The 15,451-nt window shown below is 39.8% G+C and overlaps 2 protein-coding genes across 5 annotated transcripts; one reads left to right on the plus strand and one right to left on the minus strand.

The window, feature by feature from the left end:
- Window positions 1-378: 378 nt before the first annotated feature.
- Window positions 379-6,786, plus strand: clocka (clock circadian regulator a). 4 transcript variants are annotated; one of them, XM_072438352.1, is made up of 21 exons: window positions 379-534; window positions 610-698; window positions 774-824; window positions 1,137-1,285; window positions 1,361-1,452; window positions 1,533-1,622; window positions 1,721-1,841; window positions 1,915-2,028; window positions 2,106-2,224; window positions 2,302-2,384; window positions 2,475-2,581; window positions 2,661-2,808; window positions 2,886-2,961; window positions 3,450-3,591; window positions 3,812-3,912; window positions 4,057-4,158; window positions 4,798-4,956; window positions 5,052-5,258; window positions 5,394-5,581; window positions 6,075-6,312; window positions 6,380-6,786. In XM_072438352.1, exons 2-21 carry the CDS (start codon window positions 679-681, stop codon window positions 6,566-6,568), a joined length of 2,496 nt encoding a protein of 831 aa, XP_072294453.1. In that variant the 5' UTR covers window positions 379-534; window positions 610-678; the 3' UTR covers window positions 6,569-6,786. The 4 variants fall into 4 exon arrangements, with proteins under 4 accessions (XP_072294453.1, XP_072294456.1, XP_072294455.1 ...); XM_072438355.1 differs by having other exon boundaries at window positions 5,052-5,225; XM_072438354.1 differs by having other exon boundaries at window positions 4,060-4,158.
- Window positions 6,787-8,724: 1,938 nt separating this feature from the next.
- On the minus strand, window positions 8,725-13,833 carry tmem165 (transmembrane protein 165). Its single transcript, XM_072438568.1, has 6 exons — window positions 13,508-13,833; window positions 12,524-12,749; window positions 12,286-12,461; window positions 10,898-11,080; window positions 10,669-10,774; window positions 8,725-10,407 (listed from the first exon to the last, which is right to left on the minus strand). The coding sequence occupies exons 1-6, from the start codon at window positions 13,640-13,642 to the stop codon at window positions 10,331-10,333; spliced, it is 903 nt and encodes a 300-aa protein (XP_072294669.1). The 5' UTR covers window positions 13,643-13,833; the 3' UTR covers window positions 8,725-10,330.
- Window positions 13,834-15,451: the final 1,618 nt, after the last annotated feature.

The raw sequence follows: 15,451 nt of genomic DNA on the forward strand, positions 1-15,451 counted from the left end.
TAGCTGTTGTTTTTTGTCATTTTTTTTAACTAGGGCTTCACAAGACTCACAAATATGTAACCCTCTTTTGTCTGGGCAAAATGGAAACACATGGAAACTGATATCACAACATAACTTTCCTTGTGTGTGTGTAGTATGCACCATTGTCTAAACAAAACTACCAAAACTGTTGAACATATTACATACATACTACATATTCTTTAAATATTGTCCAGCCCCACAACCAAGCATCTTGTAGTATTGTTATTGTGTGTGAATAGAGGAAGTGTCACTATGTAGGAGGTGAACAACTGCTGCAGACACATTTTTACTGGTTTGTTCTTGTTCGTATCTCATGACTTTCTCACATTATTGTCTATCTTTGTGTCTTCTTTAGTTGCTCTGTGCCTGACCTACAAACAAAGTCGCTGTTTCTTCTTGGAGCTTTTGTAAAAGCCTTTAGCCTCTGATCAGAGACACATTTGGTGAGTCGGATCCAAAAGACGCAGCAGATTTCTCCTCCTCGCACTGGACTGGCTGTAGCAGGTCAGCGAGGTACGACAGTTGCACTATTTTAGCAGTACATTTTTGTGTCTTGTTACTTCTCACTGTAGTTATCATTTTTTTTAGGTGTCACAAATGTCTACCTCAAGATTAAAAGACCTCTCTCCAATTCTACGAGGGTGAAAAGGTTACAAAATGACCTCCAGCATTGACCAGTAAGTACCGCCGCTGTGCATCAAACATAATGCTTCACACGATGCAAAGCCTATTCACATGTCTCATTCCCATAGAGATGACAGTATCTTCGACTTAATGGAAGATGAAAAGGACAAAGCAAAACGGTATGTTTTCTGCACTTAAACTTGATACTTAATACTTCAAAAGTATCAAAAATCTGATACTGAAACCTTTTTTAAATTATCTGAAGCTTTTTAATCAGACAACACAAAGAAAGTACTCTTATTTTGTGTTCTGTGGTCTAAAAAAGAAACCTTTTTATCATAATTTTGTGGTATCAAAATTCGTATCGAAAATCAAGTCTATTTAAAAATAATAATAATTTAAAATCGAGTTTGAAGTTTTAACTAATCTGGCATTGATATTTTACCTTTTGCAGTTTAAAATACTATATTGACTGCTGTTTGACTCAACAGTGTTTCAAGGAATAAGTCGGAAAAGAAACGTCGAGACCAGTTCAATGACCTCATCAAGGAGCTGGGCAACATGCTGCCGGGGAACACCCGAAAGATGGACAAGTCCACCATTTTACAGAAGAGCATCGACTTTCTGCACAAACACAAAGGTTGGATCAGAGCTAGCGTCTGTCATAAATACATTATATTCAAATAGTCTCATCACCGGTAGTGTCCTTTTTTAGAGATTGCAGCACAGTCCGAGTCTACAGAGATCAGACAGGACTGGAAGCCTCTGTTTCTTAGTAATGAAGAGTTCACTCAGCTAATGTTGGAGGTGCGACCTTCACTCAAATCAAATGTTTGAAATATTAGGTTTGTTTTTTTGCAATAATAAAACACATATTTTTTGTTCAGGCATTAGATGGCTTTTTCCTGGTGATTATGACAGATGGGAATATTATCTATGTCTCTGAAAGTGTGACATCTCTACTGGAGCACTTACCTGTAAGTCAGCCGCTTACAACGTCATTACAACGTCATTACAATATTATTACAACGTCATTACTCACCATCATAAACACATCTGTCCACTGCTGTTTCAGTCTGACCTTGTGGATCAGAACCTGCTGAACTTCCTGCCCGCTGGCGAGCATTCAGAAGTGTACAAGACTCTGTCTTCTCACATCATGGAGGGAGAGATGCTGACGCCAGAGTACATGAAATGTAGGTGTGGCTTTTATGTGTTTGAAGACAATTTCATAATAACATTGTAACACATTCTACATCTGTTTTACAGCAAAGAATCAGCTAGAGTTTTGTTGCCACATGCTCAGAGGGACAATCGACCCCAAAGAGGCCCCAGTGTATGAATATGTCAAGTTCATTGGAAACTTTAAGTCCCTAAATAATGGTGAGCATCATCCTCATTGATTAATTGTTTTGTTTTTGTGATATATATACATTATATATCCACTTTATTTCCCTCAGTGCCTAACCGTAACCGCAACAGTTTTGATGGGATGCTCCAGCGATCGCTCCACTCGGCCTTTGAAGACAGGGTCTGTTTTGTTGCCACTGTGAGGCTGGCCAAACCACAGTTTATCAAGGTAATTCACTTCTCATTTATGTTACCCAGGGCAGTCCATTTCTGCTACAAATATGTTAATAATGTTGTCGGCTTCAGGAAATGTGCACAGTAGAAGAACCCAATGAGGAGTTTACCTCCAGACACAGTTTGGAGTGGAAGTTTCTCTTTTTAGACCACAGGTTAGTCAGAGTTTTCTCATGTATACTTATATTGCAGTTGTGTATTTAATATTGCAGTTAAAGACTGACATTTGTGTCTCGTTTGTCCAGAGCACCTCCCATCATTGGTTATCTGCCTTTTGAGGTACTTGGCACGTCAGGGTACGACTACTATCACGTAGACGATCTGGAGACACTGGCCAAGTGCCATGAACACTGTAAGTTCAGTTTAGTAGTATATATTGTATTAACTTATGTTTTGGTCTCATCTATGAATGTAAACTCTGTTTGTGACAGTAATGCAGTATGGGAAGGGAAAGTCCTGTTACTACAGGTTTCTAACCAAAGGCCAACAGTGGATTTGGCTCCAGACGCACTATTATATCACGTACCATCAGTGGAACTCCAGACCAGAGTTTATCGTCTGCACACACACGGTTGTGAGGTATGAATACAGCGGACACGCTTCATACTCAGGTTTCAAATCTCCAGCTCATTCAATTTCAATGTTTGTGTTTACAGTTACTCTGAAGTCCGAGCAGAGCAGCGCCGGGAGCTGGGAATAGAGGAACCTCCACCTGAGATCACTGCAGACAAGGTAACAACATTATACACTATCTATCTATCTATCTATCTATCTATCTATCTATCTATCTATCTATCTATATATATATATATATATATATATATATATATATATATATATATATATATATATATATATATATATTATATATTATATTATATTATATTAGTCCATAACTTGGTCTAATCAGAGTACTGTATTCTGAAAACGTAGAAGGTTGAGTTGCTTCAACAATTTGCTGTATGTCTTCCTGTCTCATTGCCATTTCATGCTTAATCTGTCTTGCCTAATAAAGCTTACAAAAATGCGCAGACTTCTGCAGGGATCAGTGTAAATATTTCATGGATGAAACAATAGTAAATTGACAAAGGAAACATTGCCCATCACAGTTTGTGGCATATGAGGCTGAACATAAAATTAGCATGAACTATGACTGAGGTCTGTATTTGGTATTGTTTAGAATAGGTTTATTTTCTCACTCTTATCCTCCTCTGCTGCAGTCCCAGGACTCCGGCTCGGAGTCTCAAATCAACACGACCAGTCTGAAAGACGTTCTGGAGCGGTTCGACCACAGCCGGACGCCCTCCATCTCGTCCCGGAGCTCCAGGAAGTCCTCGCACACGGCTCTCTCAGAACCCACCTGTGAGCACATTCACTCTGCTGCTGATCCTGGCATTTCAGTGTTATTTTGGACTCCAAACTCAAAAGATAAAAAGGATATGTTCTTAGCTTCTATTATTATATTAAGTCTTTGTGATTTGCTAATTAAAAACAGGACTAATATTTACTTTTGTTGCCCTTCTTTGTTACCTCCTGTGCTATTTCAACATGTTTTGGATGATGTTTCTTTGCCTCTGCTCAGCCTCTCAGATGAAGGTGCAGGGTGAGCGCGGCACACCGGCTCGCCAGTCCGTCTCGGCCGTGGAGATGACATCACAGCGCAGATCGTCTATCAGCAGCCAGGTCAGGCTCAGAGCAAAGGGATAACATTTCAGAATCAGACTGTTCAGGGTCAGTGGGGATTAAACCAGGGATAAAGCCTTTAAATGCTCTTCTTTTTCTGGCCTCCGTCCCCATTTTGTGCCCGCTGTCCGGTTCTCCCATCAGCAGTCCATGAGCTCACAGAACACAGGACAGAACATGGCGACGGCGATGATCTCACAGCAGCCCCCACAGCCTCAGCCACTACAGCTGCAGACCAGTGTGCAGGTAAGAGCCCCCACTTTCATTCTTTATCTTTAAATTGATATTGATTTTCTTTATTACTGGCTTTTACGTAGATCAGGCAAAAAATAGTTTTCTAAATTTTGCCTGGTTTTCAAAATACCAACTATGAACCACATTAGAGCAGTGTCTGTCAACCTTTTTGAGTTATGGCTCACAACCAACTAACATCACCAAAAGAAACTAAATTAAAAATGGTTTTAAATCAAATGTGGTAAATTATGTCCACTGTCTGCTTCTGGTTGTTTTTGGTACCGTTTTGGGATCAGATGTTTGCTCAGGGCTTTCCAAAATGCTACATTATTCTATTAAACTAGATGAGAATCCATTTAATCAAATAGGACATTTTCATAGACATCAATACATTAAGGGGCACTAGTGTTCTCCTGCACACTGGCTGAAAATCAAGAGGAAAGAGGAGAAATGTATTTGACAACAGGCATATTGCGATGGCGAGACAACTAGGTCAGATTAACCCATCCATGAAAGGAAAGATAAAGTAATAGTAATATGCGTTGTTAATCTGTGTATCTGCTGTTGGGAATCAGCATTCATATCGATCATACATACAAATACGACTCATGTTTGAATGTTTCACTAGAACTGCGTTTGCTTCGTCCGCAGTCAATGGTGCAGTTCTCAAACCAGTTGGACGCCATGCATCACCTGAAGGACCAGCTGGAGCAGAGGACGCGAATGATCGAGGTGAACATTCAGAGGCAGCAGGACGAGTTGAGACAAATCCAAGACGAGCTCCATCGAGTCCAGGGACAGAATCTGCAGGTCCGTGTCACGACATACAAACCAAGAGACGATTAACAATGTACTTAACGCTCCGTCATCATCTGGAACTGTTCTGTGTGTGCTATTTGTCACAGATGTTCATCCAGAAGGGAAGTGGAGGCCTCAGCTCTGTTCCGCTGTCCCAGAATGCCTTGCAGCAGGGAGGGGCTCTGAACATGCAGGTTCCTGTCTCCTCTGGCACGCTCCAGAACAACATACAGCAGCAGTTCTCAGTCCAGCCCCAAATGCAGCAACAAGCTTTATCACAGGTGTCAACAAACTTCATGTACCTACAAGTGCCGGTGTGTGGTGTTGTCCGTAACCAACAATTATTACACTTTATTATCTCAATGGATTGTATGTGTTTACTTGTGTATATGAATGTGTTTTTTTGTGCACCATCAGCTACTTTGAATAATATGTAAATTGTGTTCCAGCCTCAGCGCTCGTCCCTGCCGATGCCTCCTCAACAGAACTCTCTCTCCGCTCCACTCTACAACACGATGATGATTCCTCAGCAGAGTCCGGCTAACATGGTCCAGATCTCCACCAGCATGGGTCAGAACACGGGACAAACGGCTTCAGCTGTTACAACGTTCGCACAGGACCGGGCCACTCAAATGAGGTTCATACTTCAATTTACCGTTAAAGAACACATATTACGACTATTATGAGTCTTTTTTTTCCTGCTTAGTAAAACACACTGTTCAAAATGTTTCAGTTTGTGTCATAAACGGTTCTTTTGTGCAGTTTTTAAGTCCATAAATCATTGCCAGATTTGTGCAAAGCATCGATGCCGTCAAATCGAGTTCATTACAACAGCATTGCACGTCAGGGCAAGCTAGCTTTTGCTTATTCCCTCTGCCAGTAGATGGAGCGCAAACATCAATTCTTATGAGGGAACGCTTCATAGATAAAATGAATGGATGCTTTCATCACATACATTTTCTAAAGCTCTAATAGCATGTTTAAAGGCCAAAAACAATACCTAATATGTGTCCTTTAAATGCAATATGCTGCATCAGTGTGGAGACTGTATGGAGTATGGTTGGAGTTTAAGGCCGGCTGCACGCTAAAGGCTAAAACCCCTTAATTTTCTGGTCCATCTGTTTCATCAGATTTCCAGCGGCTCCACAGCTGCTGACAAAGCTGGTGGCGGGGCAGATGGCGTGCGGAGCAGTGATGGTGCCCACTACAATGTTCATGGGGCAGATGATGACGGCCTTCTCCCCTCAGCAGGGACAAGCCCAAACCATCAGCATCTCACAGCAGCCGGAGCAGGTTCAGCAGTCGCAAGTACAACCCATTCAACCGGGACAGGGCGCACTGGGGCCGCAGCAGGCGCAGTTCCTCCAGGTAAGAAAGTCTCAGGAAAAACACTATGTACGAGGTTGGAAATCACCAAACAATACTTTTCTTCCAGGCTCCTCGACTTCTTCATGGAAACCAGTCGACTCAATTGATCCTTCAGGCTTTCCCTCTGCAGCAGCAAAGCACTTTCAGCAGCTCGGGCCAACAGCAGCACCAACAGAAGCAGATACAGACTCAAAAACAGCAGGGCCCTCACCGAACTGACAACCGCTCGGACCGGGCCACCGCACAGCCTCAGTAGCACTCACCAGAAACCGATCCTGGAAGAAATGCCATGGACGTCCTCGTGGCTCGTGCTCTTAAGTCTGATTGGAGGTAGACTGAGGCCCACACAGTAGATTTATCCAGACTATAAGCTGTGGAGCTTGTATTAAAGACAGCGGTTCATTTCAAATATTTTTTACTGTTGTTGTTTTTCATGAGAAAATATTGGAACTATAAATATTTTTTAGAATGTGGTGTAAATGTATTGTACAATTCTTGCTGTGTATCATATAGTCTGTAAATATGTTGAAAAGAAACTAATATTTTATATATGATGCATGTAATGTCCTTTAGTCCTTTATCTTTATTCAAGTTTTTTCTAATGTTCTGTAAATGTTCCTTAAGCTCATTGGCTCATATTAAGATTTCCTTTCACCAGAGGATGAGGTGGTTCGTTGTGTCTGCGTAGCAGGCAGCAGTTTGTTTATTCCTTGGCCCATTTTTTAAAACATATTTTTATGACCTTAAACATAGTCTATTTTTGAACTCTATTATGCACTTAAATTTGCACAATTAAAAGCGTTAGAGATGAGAGTTAAACTAGAGCAGCAGAATTTAAACTGACACATAGTGTAAGCATACAGTAATATTCAGTGCTTATGTTATTGCAATTAACTAAAGAACAATTCACATAAAACATAACATATGTTTACACAGAAAATCTGGCCTAAAATAATTGTGTTTTATATTTACATTTGTACTATATCACCAGTCAACCAATCGACATTCACTGACTTCCTTCATCTAAATTCCCAGTAACCCAACAGTTTATGTTTTACAATTTCCAAGTAAGCTAAAATAGTATAAGCTATTTTGGACTCAGAATGCCTTATGGAGACCACCCAAAGACGAGTGAGAGGAGCCGTTGATTTTGTTTAGTATTGTTAATGTTTCTGCTCTGATGAAGGCCCCTGGACACAAAGAGGCTTCATTCATTTCAATCATTTTCTATCCAAGTGACTGGAGCCTATCCCAGTGACTTTGGGCCTTAGGCGGGGTCCTCCCTGGACAGGGGCCAGCTCTCGCAGGGTTAACAGAGACATAGACGAACATTCACTCACAAAGGGAAAATTGGCAACTCTAATTTTTCCTAACACATGCATGTCTTTGGACGGTGGGAGATCCCGGAGAGAACCCATGGTACCCATGGTAACATGGGGAGGATATGCAGACTCCACCCAGAGAGATCATGTGATGTTGGTCTGGCCTGGGAATCAAACTCACGATCTTCATAAAAAGAGGGCTTGTCCAAACTAAACCCCTCATTCTGTGGCCACTATTTATCTCATGGTTTATCGCTCTCTCCACTGTCAATCTTTCCTGTATACTTGAGTAATTACTTTAGCTATATTCAAAAGATTATTTTACCTTCTCCTGTCTGGGATACAAACCAAGGACAATATTGGTGGCAGTCTTTATCTACAAGTTCTAATGTGAAATCCTTTCCTGTTCTCCATCTCTAATACATTCAAATCAGTTCCAACTCGGATTCAGTTTTGTACCAAACAGTTTCATTTGTGCCAGAGGTGGGTAGTACCCACTAAATATATGTACTTCTCGGGGAGTTTTCAGACACATACTCTGTGTGGTCTTTCCTTTGAAAATATTGGCCCTTCAAACCACATTGATTTCAATATATTACACTTACTTTAATAATGCCTTTCCATTGAGTTAATTATATGGTACTCTTCCGAGTAAAATGTATGACTTTTTAATTATTTACCCATCTCTGGAATGTGCTTGTCAATAGTTGGAATAAAGTTTTTTCTTTTACATCTTCATGAAATGTCAAACTCTGGTTAAGCTTAATGGCTGTAGTGCATGTTTTTCTTTGCATTATCATAAATCATTTACTTGGTTGAAAGCTGCTATTCAGTGTAAATCGTTTTAAACTGAAGCTTTAACAAAATACAAGATATTTTCTGAATACCCATGCTCTGTGATTGTGTATTTAAAAATACCACTTACAAGTTGTATGTAAAACATGTTGCCTTGCAGTTATTTTTTTGAGTTTAAGCATAAATTAAAGCATGGCAAATATAAAAAACATTAGCTTTTTCTTGTTTCAAAATAAATTACTAAGTTGTTTTAAATGTTTAATTTCTCTGTGTTTGATTAACAGAAGGCCTTGGACAGGATTTCAGAAGGTTTTATTGATTTTAATTTTAATCAACCAGTATAACAATCAGTGATTTGAGAATTACTACTACACAGTAGGCACAGACTGTCAAATATTGACAACACGGCCATAAACTGATCCTTAAAAAAATATTTCACTTCTTACAATGAATGCTCCCCTTCCGTTTACAGTACTGTTCTCCAGAAGAAAAAGTCAATAAATAAAACCATCTTAAATACAGGTGGGACCAAAGCATTCGGCCGACTCAGATACAGAGGAAACCGACTTGTGCTGGGTCTGGATTGTAAAACATCTGTAACGTCAGGCAGGAACAACTCATTTAACTTTGCATTCAATTTGATTTATTTAACAAGCACTACGCATATTTTTAGGTGGAGGGTCCCAAACTTTTTTGTTCCTCCGGGAAATGTTTTGTGGGAGATGTTCCACAAAATGTCACAAGACTTAATCTCCATGGGGACAATCGGGCCACTCAAGTATTTTTAGGCAAAAAAACCGGAATAAATGAAATATAGATAATTCTATGTCAAACTGTGGAACATTTTAGGAAGAGAAGCATGAGACAGACCCTCCACCAGAAAAGTTACCAAGTGCAACTTTAATACTGGAAATGATTTACTAATGAACTGCCTGTATCATCACAATATTATAAACACGCTCTTAAAGATTCAGAATTACAAAATGTGTCATCTCGACATTTAATATGTAATCAATACAATGGAGTCTTAGTAGTGATTTCTGGCCTTTGGAAGTGACACTGCAGGTTAATTGTAATTTAATTTGTAGATATGGGCCATCATTGAGTCCCTAAACTTAGTATGTGGCGCTCCCCAGTGTCTGAAGAAGGAAGTTACAATATAATAATGTAAATGAACGTTACAATTAAACATTAAAATATAAAAAGAAAAGGGGTTTCTGCACCACAGCTAAAATATAAGCTTTAACCTAAATTTAAATTAAAATCAGAAAGGCAGGTACAAAGAGTTTAACTGTGGAGATGGAAAACAGCAATTAACAGTAACTAACCCAGCTCATGTTTCAAACAGTTGGAAATGACATTAGAGACCAACGGTCCCCCCACCATAGATTTTGGGACATTAAAGTATGTTTTTCATTCATTTTCACTGTATAACAATGGACTGGCCTGACTAATCAAGCGTTCTGGTACTGGTCTATATCTGAAATTTGAAAGATACAAGACAAGTATGAAATAAAAATGGTTATGGTCAATTGTTGTCCTATAGTGGAATACAATCTACAAACCAAGTCAAAAATATTAAGAACATGTCTCAATATAAGAGGTGGGTGGTCACCGTTGAGGCATTTCGAGCAACAATCCTGCTCTTAATTACTCCGAGAGAATCCTAATTCCTCTCAAACTGTAACTCAAGTCTGCTCATCAAAAGTTCCACCAGAGAAACAAAATAAGAAACACTTAATATAAATGTAAAGGTCCCTCTATGGTAAATTCCACTGAGTTACAGACATCTGCTCCTGATCTGTCGGACATTATGTAGGAAGAGGATTAAAACAGCACAGCAACGTACTCATATTGGACATTTATGTACAGACTAGTAAACCTGAAGTAGTTGGATCCGCTTAGAGTCCAGTGTCCGGCTTGATGAAAAGAGCAGAGAACGCAAAGGCCAGAAAGACGATTCCTCCAATGATGGTGACTGTGGACACAAGCATAATCATCATTTACCATCAGTGAGCTGAAAAACAAGAGTAGCAATTGCAAGTTTTCCTATAAAATTAAAAGAAATCGCTGCACTGTAATAAGACCACTGCAAACTGAAAATAGGTATTTGTCAGAAGTCTTGATAATTGTAACCCGCCTTAATGTTGAGATCATATTCCTTTATTTACAAGGCCAATTTACATTATTTCAGCAGTGGAAAAGTTCAATATTATAGCGTGGTATTGAGTGAACTTGCCTGTTCGAACTGAGATTTTCTGAGCGATCATTCTCCCTCCAATTACAGCCAGCCCAGTGCACAAACAGTGGCCTAATGTGCCGCCAACAGCCACGCCCAAGGGGTTCTGCGTGTCCAAAACCAAAAGAACGTCCATTATAGACGTGTGTGTAAAATAGATTCTGGACATCTTCAGTCAGTTAATGTAATATTGTGAGTAGATTGTTTTCATGTGATGTGTGACACTGACCTCCCGGGCAGCGAGAATGATAGTGGTCAGCTGGGAGCGATCACCCCACTCGGCCAGAAAGGTGAGGGTGAAGGCCTGGATGAAGATTGGGGAGATGATGTTTTGCCACGCTTTCTGAGGCAGCGTGGACCCCGCTCCAGCCTCAACGTCCGGGGCCCCGTTCACAAGTTTGGAGCGCTGAAGCTACTCGCAGGTAATGAGAAGTGGGTGTAGTGTTAGCATGTGTAATAGAAAATGACAGCTGGTAGTTTAATAAATTCCCTTAAGTATGTTAATAAAATCCATCTTTGCTCAAGCGCTTCAGCAATTTGAGTTTGTATTTCCTTTAGTTGATTCTATTTTATAAAGTGGTACTTGGAGTGAAGTCTGAGAACCACTGCTTTAAGCCATAAACACAATCAGTGAAATTGTTGACATGTAATTATCCTTAATTCCCGAGCAAACACCTAAACAGATTTAAAAAAACGTGTATTTTTTGTACTTGTGCTGTTCTCCAGAGGGAGATTTTGTTTTTCTGCTGACACGATCTACATAAACATGTTTCCACCGTTTTTCCCCACTCTTTTTCTGGTTGTTTGTTACTATTCTCCGACCCTTTCTGTTTATAACCTTTTTGAGAGTCATACTAGGCTATTTAACCCTGTGATTTTAAACCCGTCCATGAATTAACAAAAAGATCTAGATAATGTGCAATGGCTGAAGCCATTGCGAGTGTCTGCGTTCTTGTGTAAAAGTACATGTGTGTAAGAGTACTACATGTGTGTAAGTAGTACTGGTGGTACTACTTAAGATAAAAAGTCTGATTTAATTGACACATTACATTAAAGCCGCGCTAGCGGCGACGATGGCTCTCGCCTTCCCGCCCGTTCATGTTTTCTGCTGCGTTTTGCGGCATACGAATGACGCTCAGTAATTCACAGTTGATGATTACGTAGTTTGCAAATAGTTGTTTGTCCTGACAAATTGCAAGATCGTGCTGAACTCAATTCACTTTTGCAAATACTGAAAAAAGGTGTATAAATGTCAAAAGCAATAGCCCTAAGACGGTGAAAGCGAAATCGTAAAGAGGTAAAATTTGTTGAAATCAGTGAAAGTGTCAACATATAGTGTCTGCTTTATGACACAACACTCAACTAACTACTAATAAAAGAATAAAATGTACCAGTATTTCATTTCATGTTTGTACAGATCTTTACTACATGTATAGCAGGTTCCCCCCCCCACAGAATAAGGCAGGATATTTTGTTTGTGGAGAAAATGATGGTAATTCAAGTCTTAATGATTTGCCACTAGCGTCCATTCTATCCAATCAATTTTGTTTCGATTGGCATCTTGCAGCCGTAGAATCCATTTTAAACTAAATATCTTTGATTCCATTTATACTGTACCTCCTCATCCTTCTTCTTGATCTCTGCCTGGACCTCCTCCAGCTCCTCCTGACCTTCGTCTGGACTCATCTTGAGGCCCTCTCGCAGCATTCGGACACCGAAGATGGCAAACAGAGCCGTGGATACATAATAGGTGTAGATCCGAGGTATGATGGTGGTGGCATAGCCAAAAAGCACTGTTAAAACAACAATACTTAAGAAGAAGCTCCTGTTACCTCTGTCGAAATGGTTCACTCACCAGATAGACATGTCATAACAGCCAGAGCTAGCATGGCCCCAGTGAGCACAGTCAGACGGTTATAACGCATGGCCATGATGGCAGCGATAAAAAACGTCTTGTCTCCCAACTCAGAGACGATGATGACAGAGAGAGAAGCCACAAAGGCATGGATGAAGCCCAGGTTCCCCTTCTGTGTGTCATCTTCAGGATTTACAGGGACTAGGGGGCGAGTAGTTGCGACTTTCTGCAACAAATGACATGGAATAAAGTATTGTTGAGACATTAATCACACAGGTGTTAGCTCTCAAAGCATGAGCAAGCAGAAAATGTTATTTCACTAAATTGAAATGTAGTTAAATTAAATGTCATAAGTTTGATGGTTTAAGAGACCACGTTGGCAGCACATTACTAGGTACTTTCTTAATTGATCAAAAACTATGTGTTCAAGAAGTACTTCGTACTAATGAAACTATGAACAAAATCCTCATCCAGCTCGTCATATTGTATCATACTTATCACTAGTCTTCTCACATGTCCTGTTTAACCAAACTGGTACATTTTGTACCAAAACTGAGGGATTTTTATACCGTATACCCTAGAAAATTTAAATGAAAATATTTGGAGCACAAACAAGATGATTTTGATCTGATGTTTTAATAAGTGAATACCAACATGACACGACGACTCAAAATACATTATTTTAAATCCTAAAAATAAATAAATTAACAAATAAAGAAAATAACAAAAAAATTGTACATTTTTGACCAAAGAATGATTACAAAAAAGTGCCACTTTCACATTTCTTCAACAGACAGTTTATGGCAAATAATATCACTCTTAATGTGTCTTTTCTAATCTGACTTAAACAGTCACTTTCAAACCCGGAACACGATGTGATAAGGTCTGTTAGCATGTGTTAGCTTTGAGCGAAGCAGGGGCAACGATACCACGATTAACCCGTTCTCCTAAAAAGCTTTGCGATGACTCCAGTTCCACAATTACCTCTTGCAGTGGTTGTTCTTGACCTGGTTTGATCTCTTCTGGGATCGAAGCGACGCCGACCACAAGCAGTGACACCGAGAAGATAAACAAGAAGCACCTCGCGCTAGCCCGTCCATCTCCTCCAAGGACGGACATTGTTGCTCCCACACACGAGTCAAAGTGATTTCAAAGTAGAAATGGTGTAAGGAAACGCATAATGCACCAGATCATCTAAAACGCAGACTTTATTGCAGCATAATGCACTGTTATATGTGCACTTTGTAAATACACGTCACTGTTTAGCTGCCTGAGCTGCTCCGCTGTGAAGTGGAGCCGCACGAGCCGCGCGAGGAGCTCGATTGGTCCGGCTAACGTGACGTCACGTAAAGGCGTCTTCTTCTTCTTCGTCTTCGTCTTGTTTATTGGGAAATGACTCCATAGCGCCACAGATCCATGAGTGGCACTCGTCAAATCAGCTGCATTTACATGAACCAGTGATTTATAATTCCCACAAAAGTAAGAGAGAAAGAAATAAAGAAAGGCGTTGGACAGTTGGACACACAAGTTTTTTATTTTATTGAATTGCGCAATTTGTCTCACACAGAGAGAGACACAATAGTATACTATCATGTACTATCATATACTATATCATAGTAATAACTAATAAAATCAATAGCGGCAATAACCGCAGTAATAATAATAGTGGCCAAAAGCAGTCACTTTAATAGCTTTCTCCCCTGCTCTTCTCCCTGTACACAAACTGCTGCACCTCCAGCCACAATTCCGTAAAACAAATCAAGTTTGCGGACGACACCACCCTCATTGGGCTCATCTCGGGGATGAGTCAGTCTACAGGAGGAAAGTGGACCAGCTAGTGCAGTAACAACCTGGAGCTCAACACCCAGAAGACAGTGGAGATGATCGTGGACTTCAGGAAAGTCACAGCCCCCCCCCATCATCACAGACTCCCCCATCACCACTGTGGACTCCCTCCCTCCATACATTTCCCCATGTGTGGACAAATAAAGGCATATATTATCTTATCTTAAAACACGAAAGAAGAAGAAAGCATAAAACATCAAAGAAGAAGAAGAAAGCAGTATGTGTGACTGTGATAAGTCTAACTGACAAACTCTGCAATGTAAACTAACTTCAACTTGTCATTCCGGAAAAAAAACGACAAGACCGACAGTAATTCTAATTATATGGGGTCTGCGTCGTAGCGTGCAAAAAAAAAAAAAAAAAAGCGATTCCCTTGAATAATGACCACAGTGAAGCACTTTGAGAAGTTTATCAAGCTTGTGATGCACAATACAAACGTTTGGTCTTATTATTTTCAAAAAATAATAGGATCACATGGTCAGAAAAACTCTGCAATGAGTACTAATAGTACCGGTACTAATAAGGAAACTTTAACTTTAAAATGATCATGATCACTGATTGGTGAAAACACTGCATACGCTACAATTACTAGTTAAATTACTGTTATTGTAACTAGTAGTTCCATGTGCCATGATCATTACATGACAAAAACATGAATTCATTTTGGTGTTTTTCAGATTTGTAGTTTAAAGTTAAAGTTTCCTAATTAGTTTACATTGCAAACTCTGCAATCATTTAATGACGAAAACAGTGTAAATGCTACAATAAGTTCTAGTAGTTCTGGACAGTTGCCATGATCAATGAATGTCAAACACGTACACAAGTATACGTTCTAGAATGACTGCTCTTTCTCCCTCCCTCTGTTGACACTGTGAATTTGAGACTACCGATGCAAATTAGCCCATGGCAACAATCCGGCGTGTTTACAGCATGTGCATCCTGTACGTTCATTAACATACACCGTTCTGACCAAACAAACAAAATAATAATAGTAATACTTCAGTTAATAATTTACAGACATTTATATAGTTGCAATAGTCTATTCAATCTAAACATCTAAATATGTTAACCATTACTATATTG

This window comes from Eucyclogobius newberryi, unplaced genomic scaffold, assembly GCF_026437365.1.
Source record: "Eucyclogobius newberryi isolate DKJ021-1_F unplaced genomic scaffold, fEucNew1.0.hap1 SCAF_9, whole genome shotgun sequence".
NCBI classification, from domain to species: domain Eukaryota; kingdom Metazoa; phylum Chordata; class Actinopteri; order Gobiiformes; family Gobiidae; genus Eucyclogobius; species Eucyclogobius newberryi.

Coding starts and splice junctions, on each gene's coding strand:
- clocka (XM_072438352.1), top strand. CDS start 679: ATGACCTCCAGCATTGACCA. Junction 2,225..2,301: donor CCAAACCACAGTTTATCAAG/GTAATTCACTTC, acceptor TGTCGGCTTCAG/GAAATGTGCACAGTAGAAGA. Junction 4,957..5,051: donor TCCAGGGACAGAATCTGCAG/GTCCGTGTCACG, acceptor TATTTGTCACAG/ATGTTCATCCAGAAGGGAAG.
- tmem165 (XM_072438568.1), bottom strand. CDS start 13,642: ATGTCCGTCCTTGGAGGAGATGGACGGGCTAGCGCGAGGTGCTTCTTG. Junction 12,462..12,523: donor TGTTATGACATGTCTATCTG/GTGAGTGAACCA, acceptor TTGTTTTAACAG/TGCTTTTTGGCTATGCCACC. Junction 11,081..12,285: donor TCAAGAAGAAGGATGAGGAG/GTACAGTATAAA, acceptor ACCTGCGAGTAG/CTTCAGCGCTCCAAACTTGT.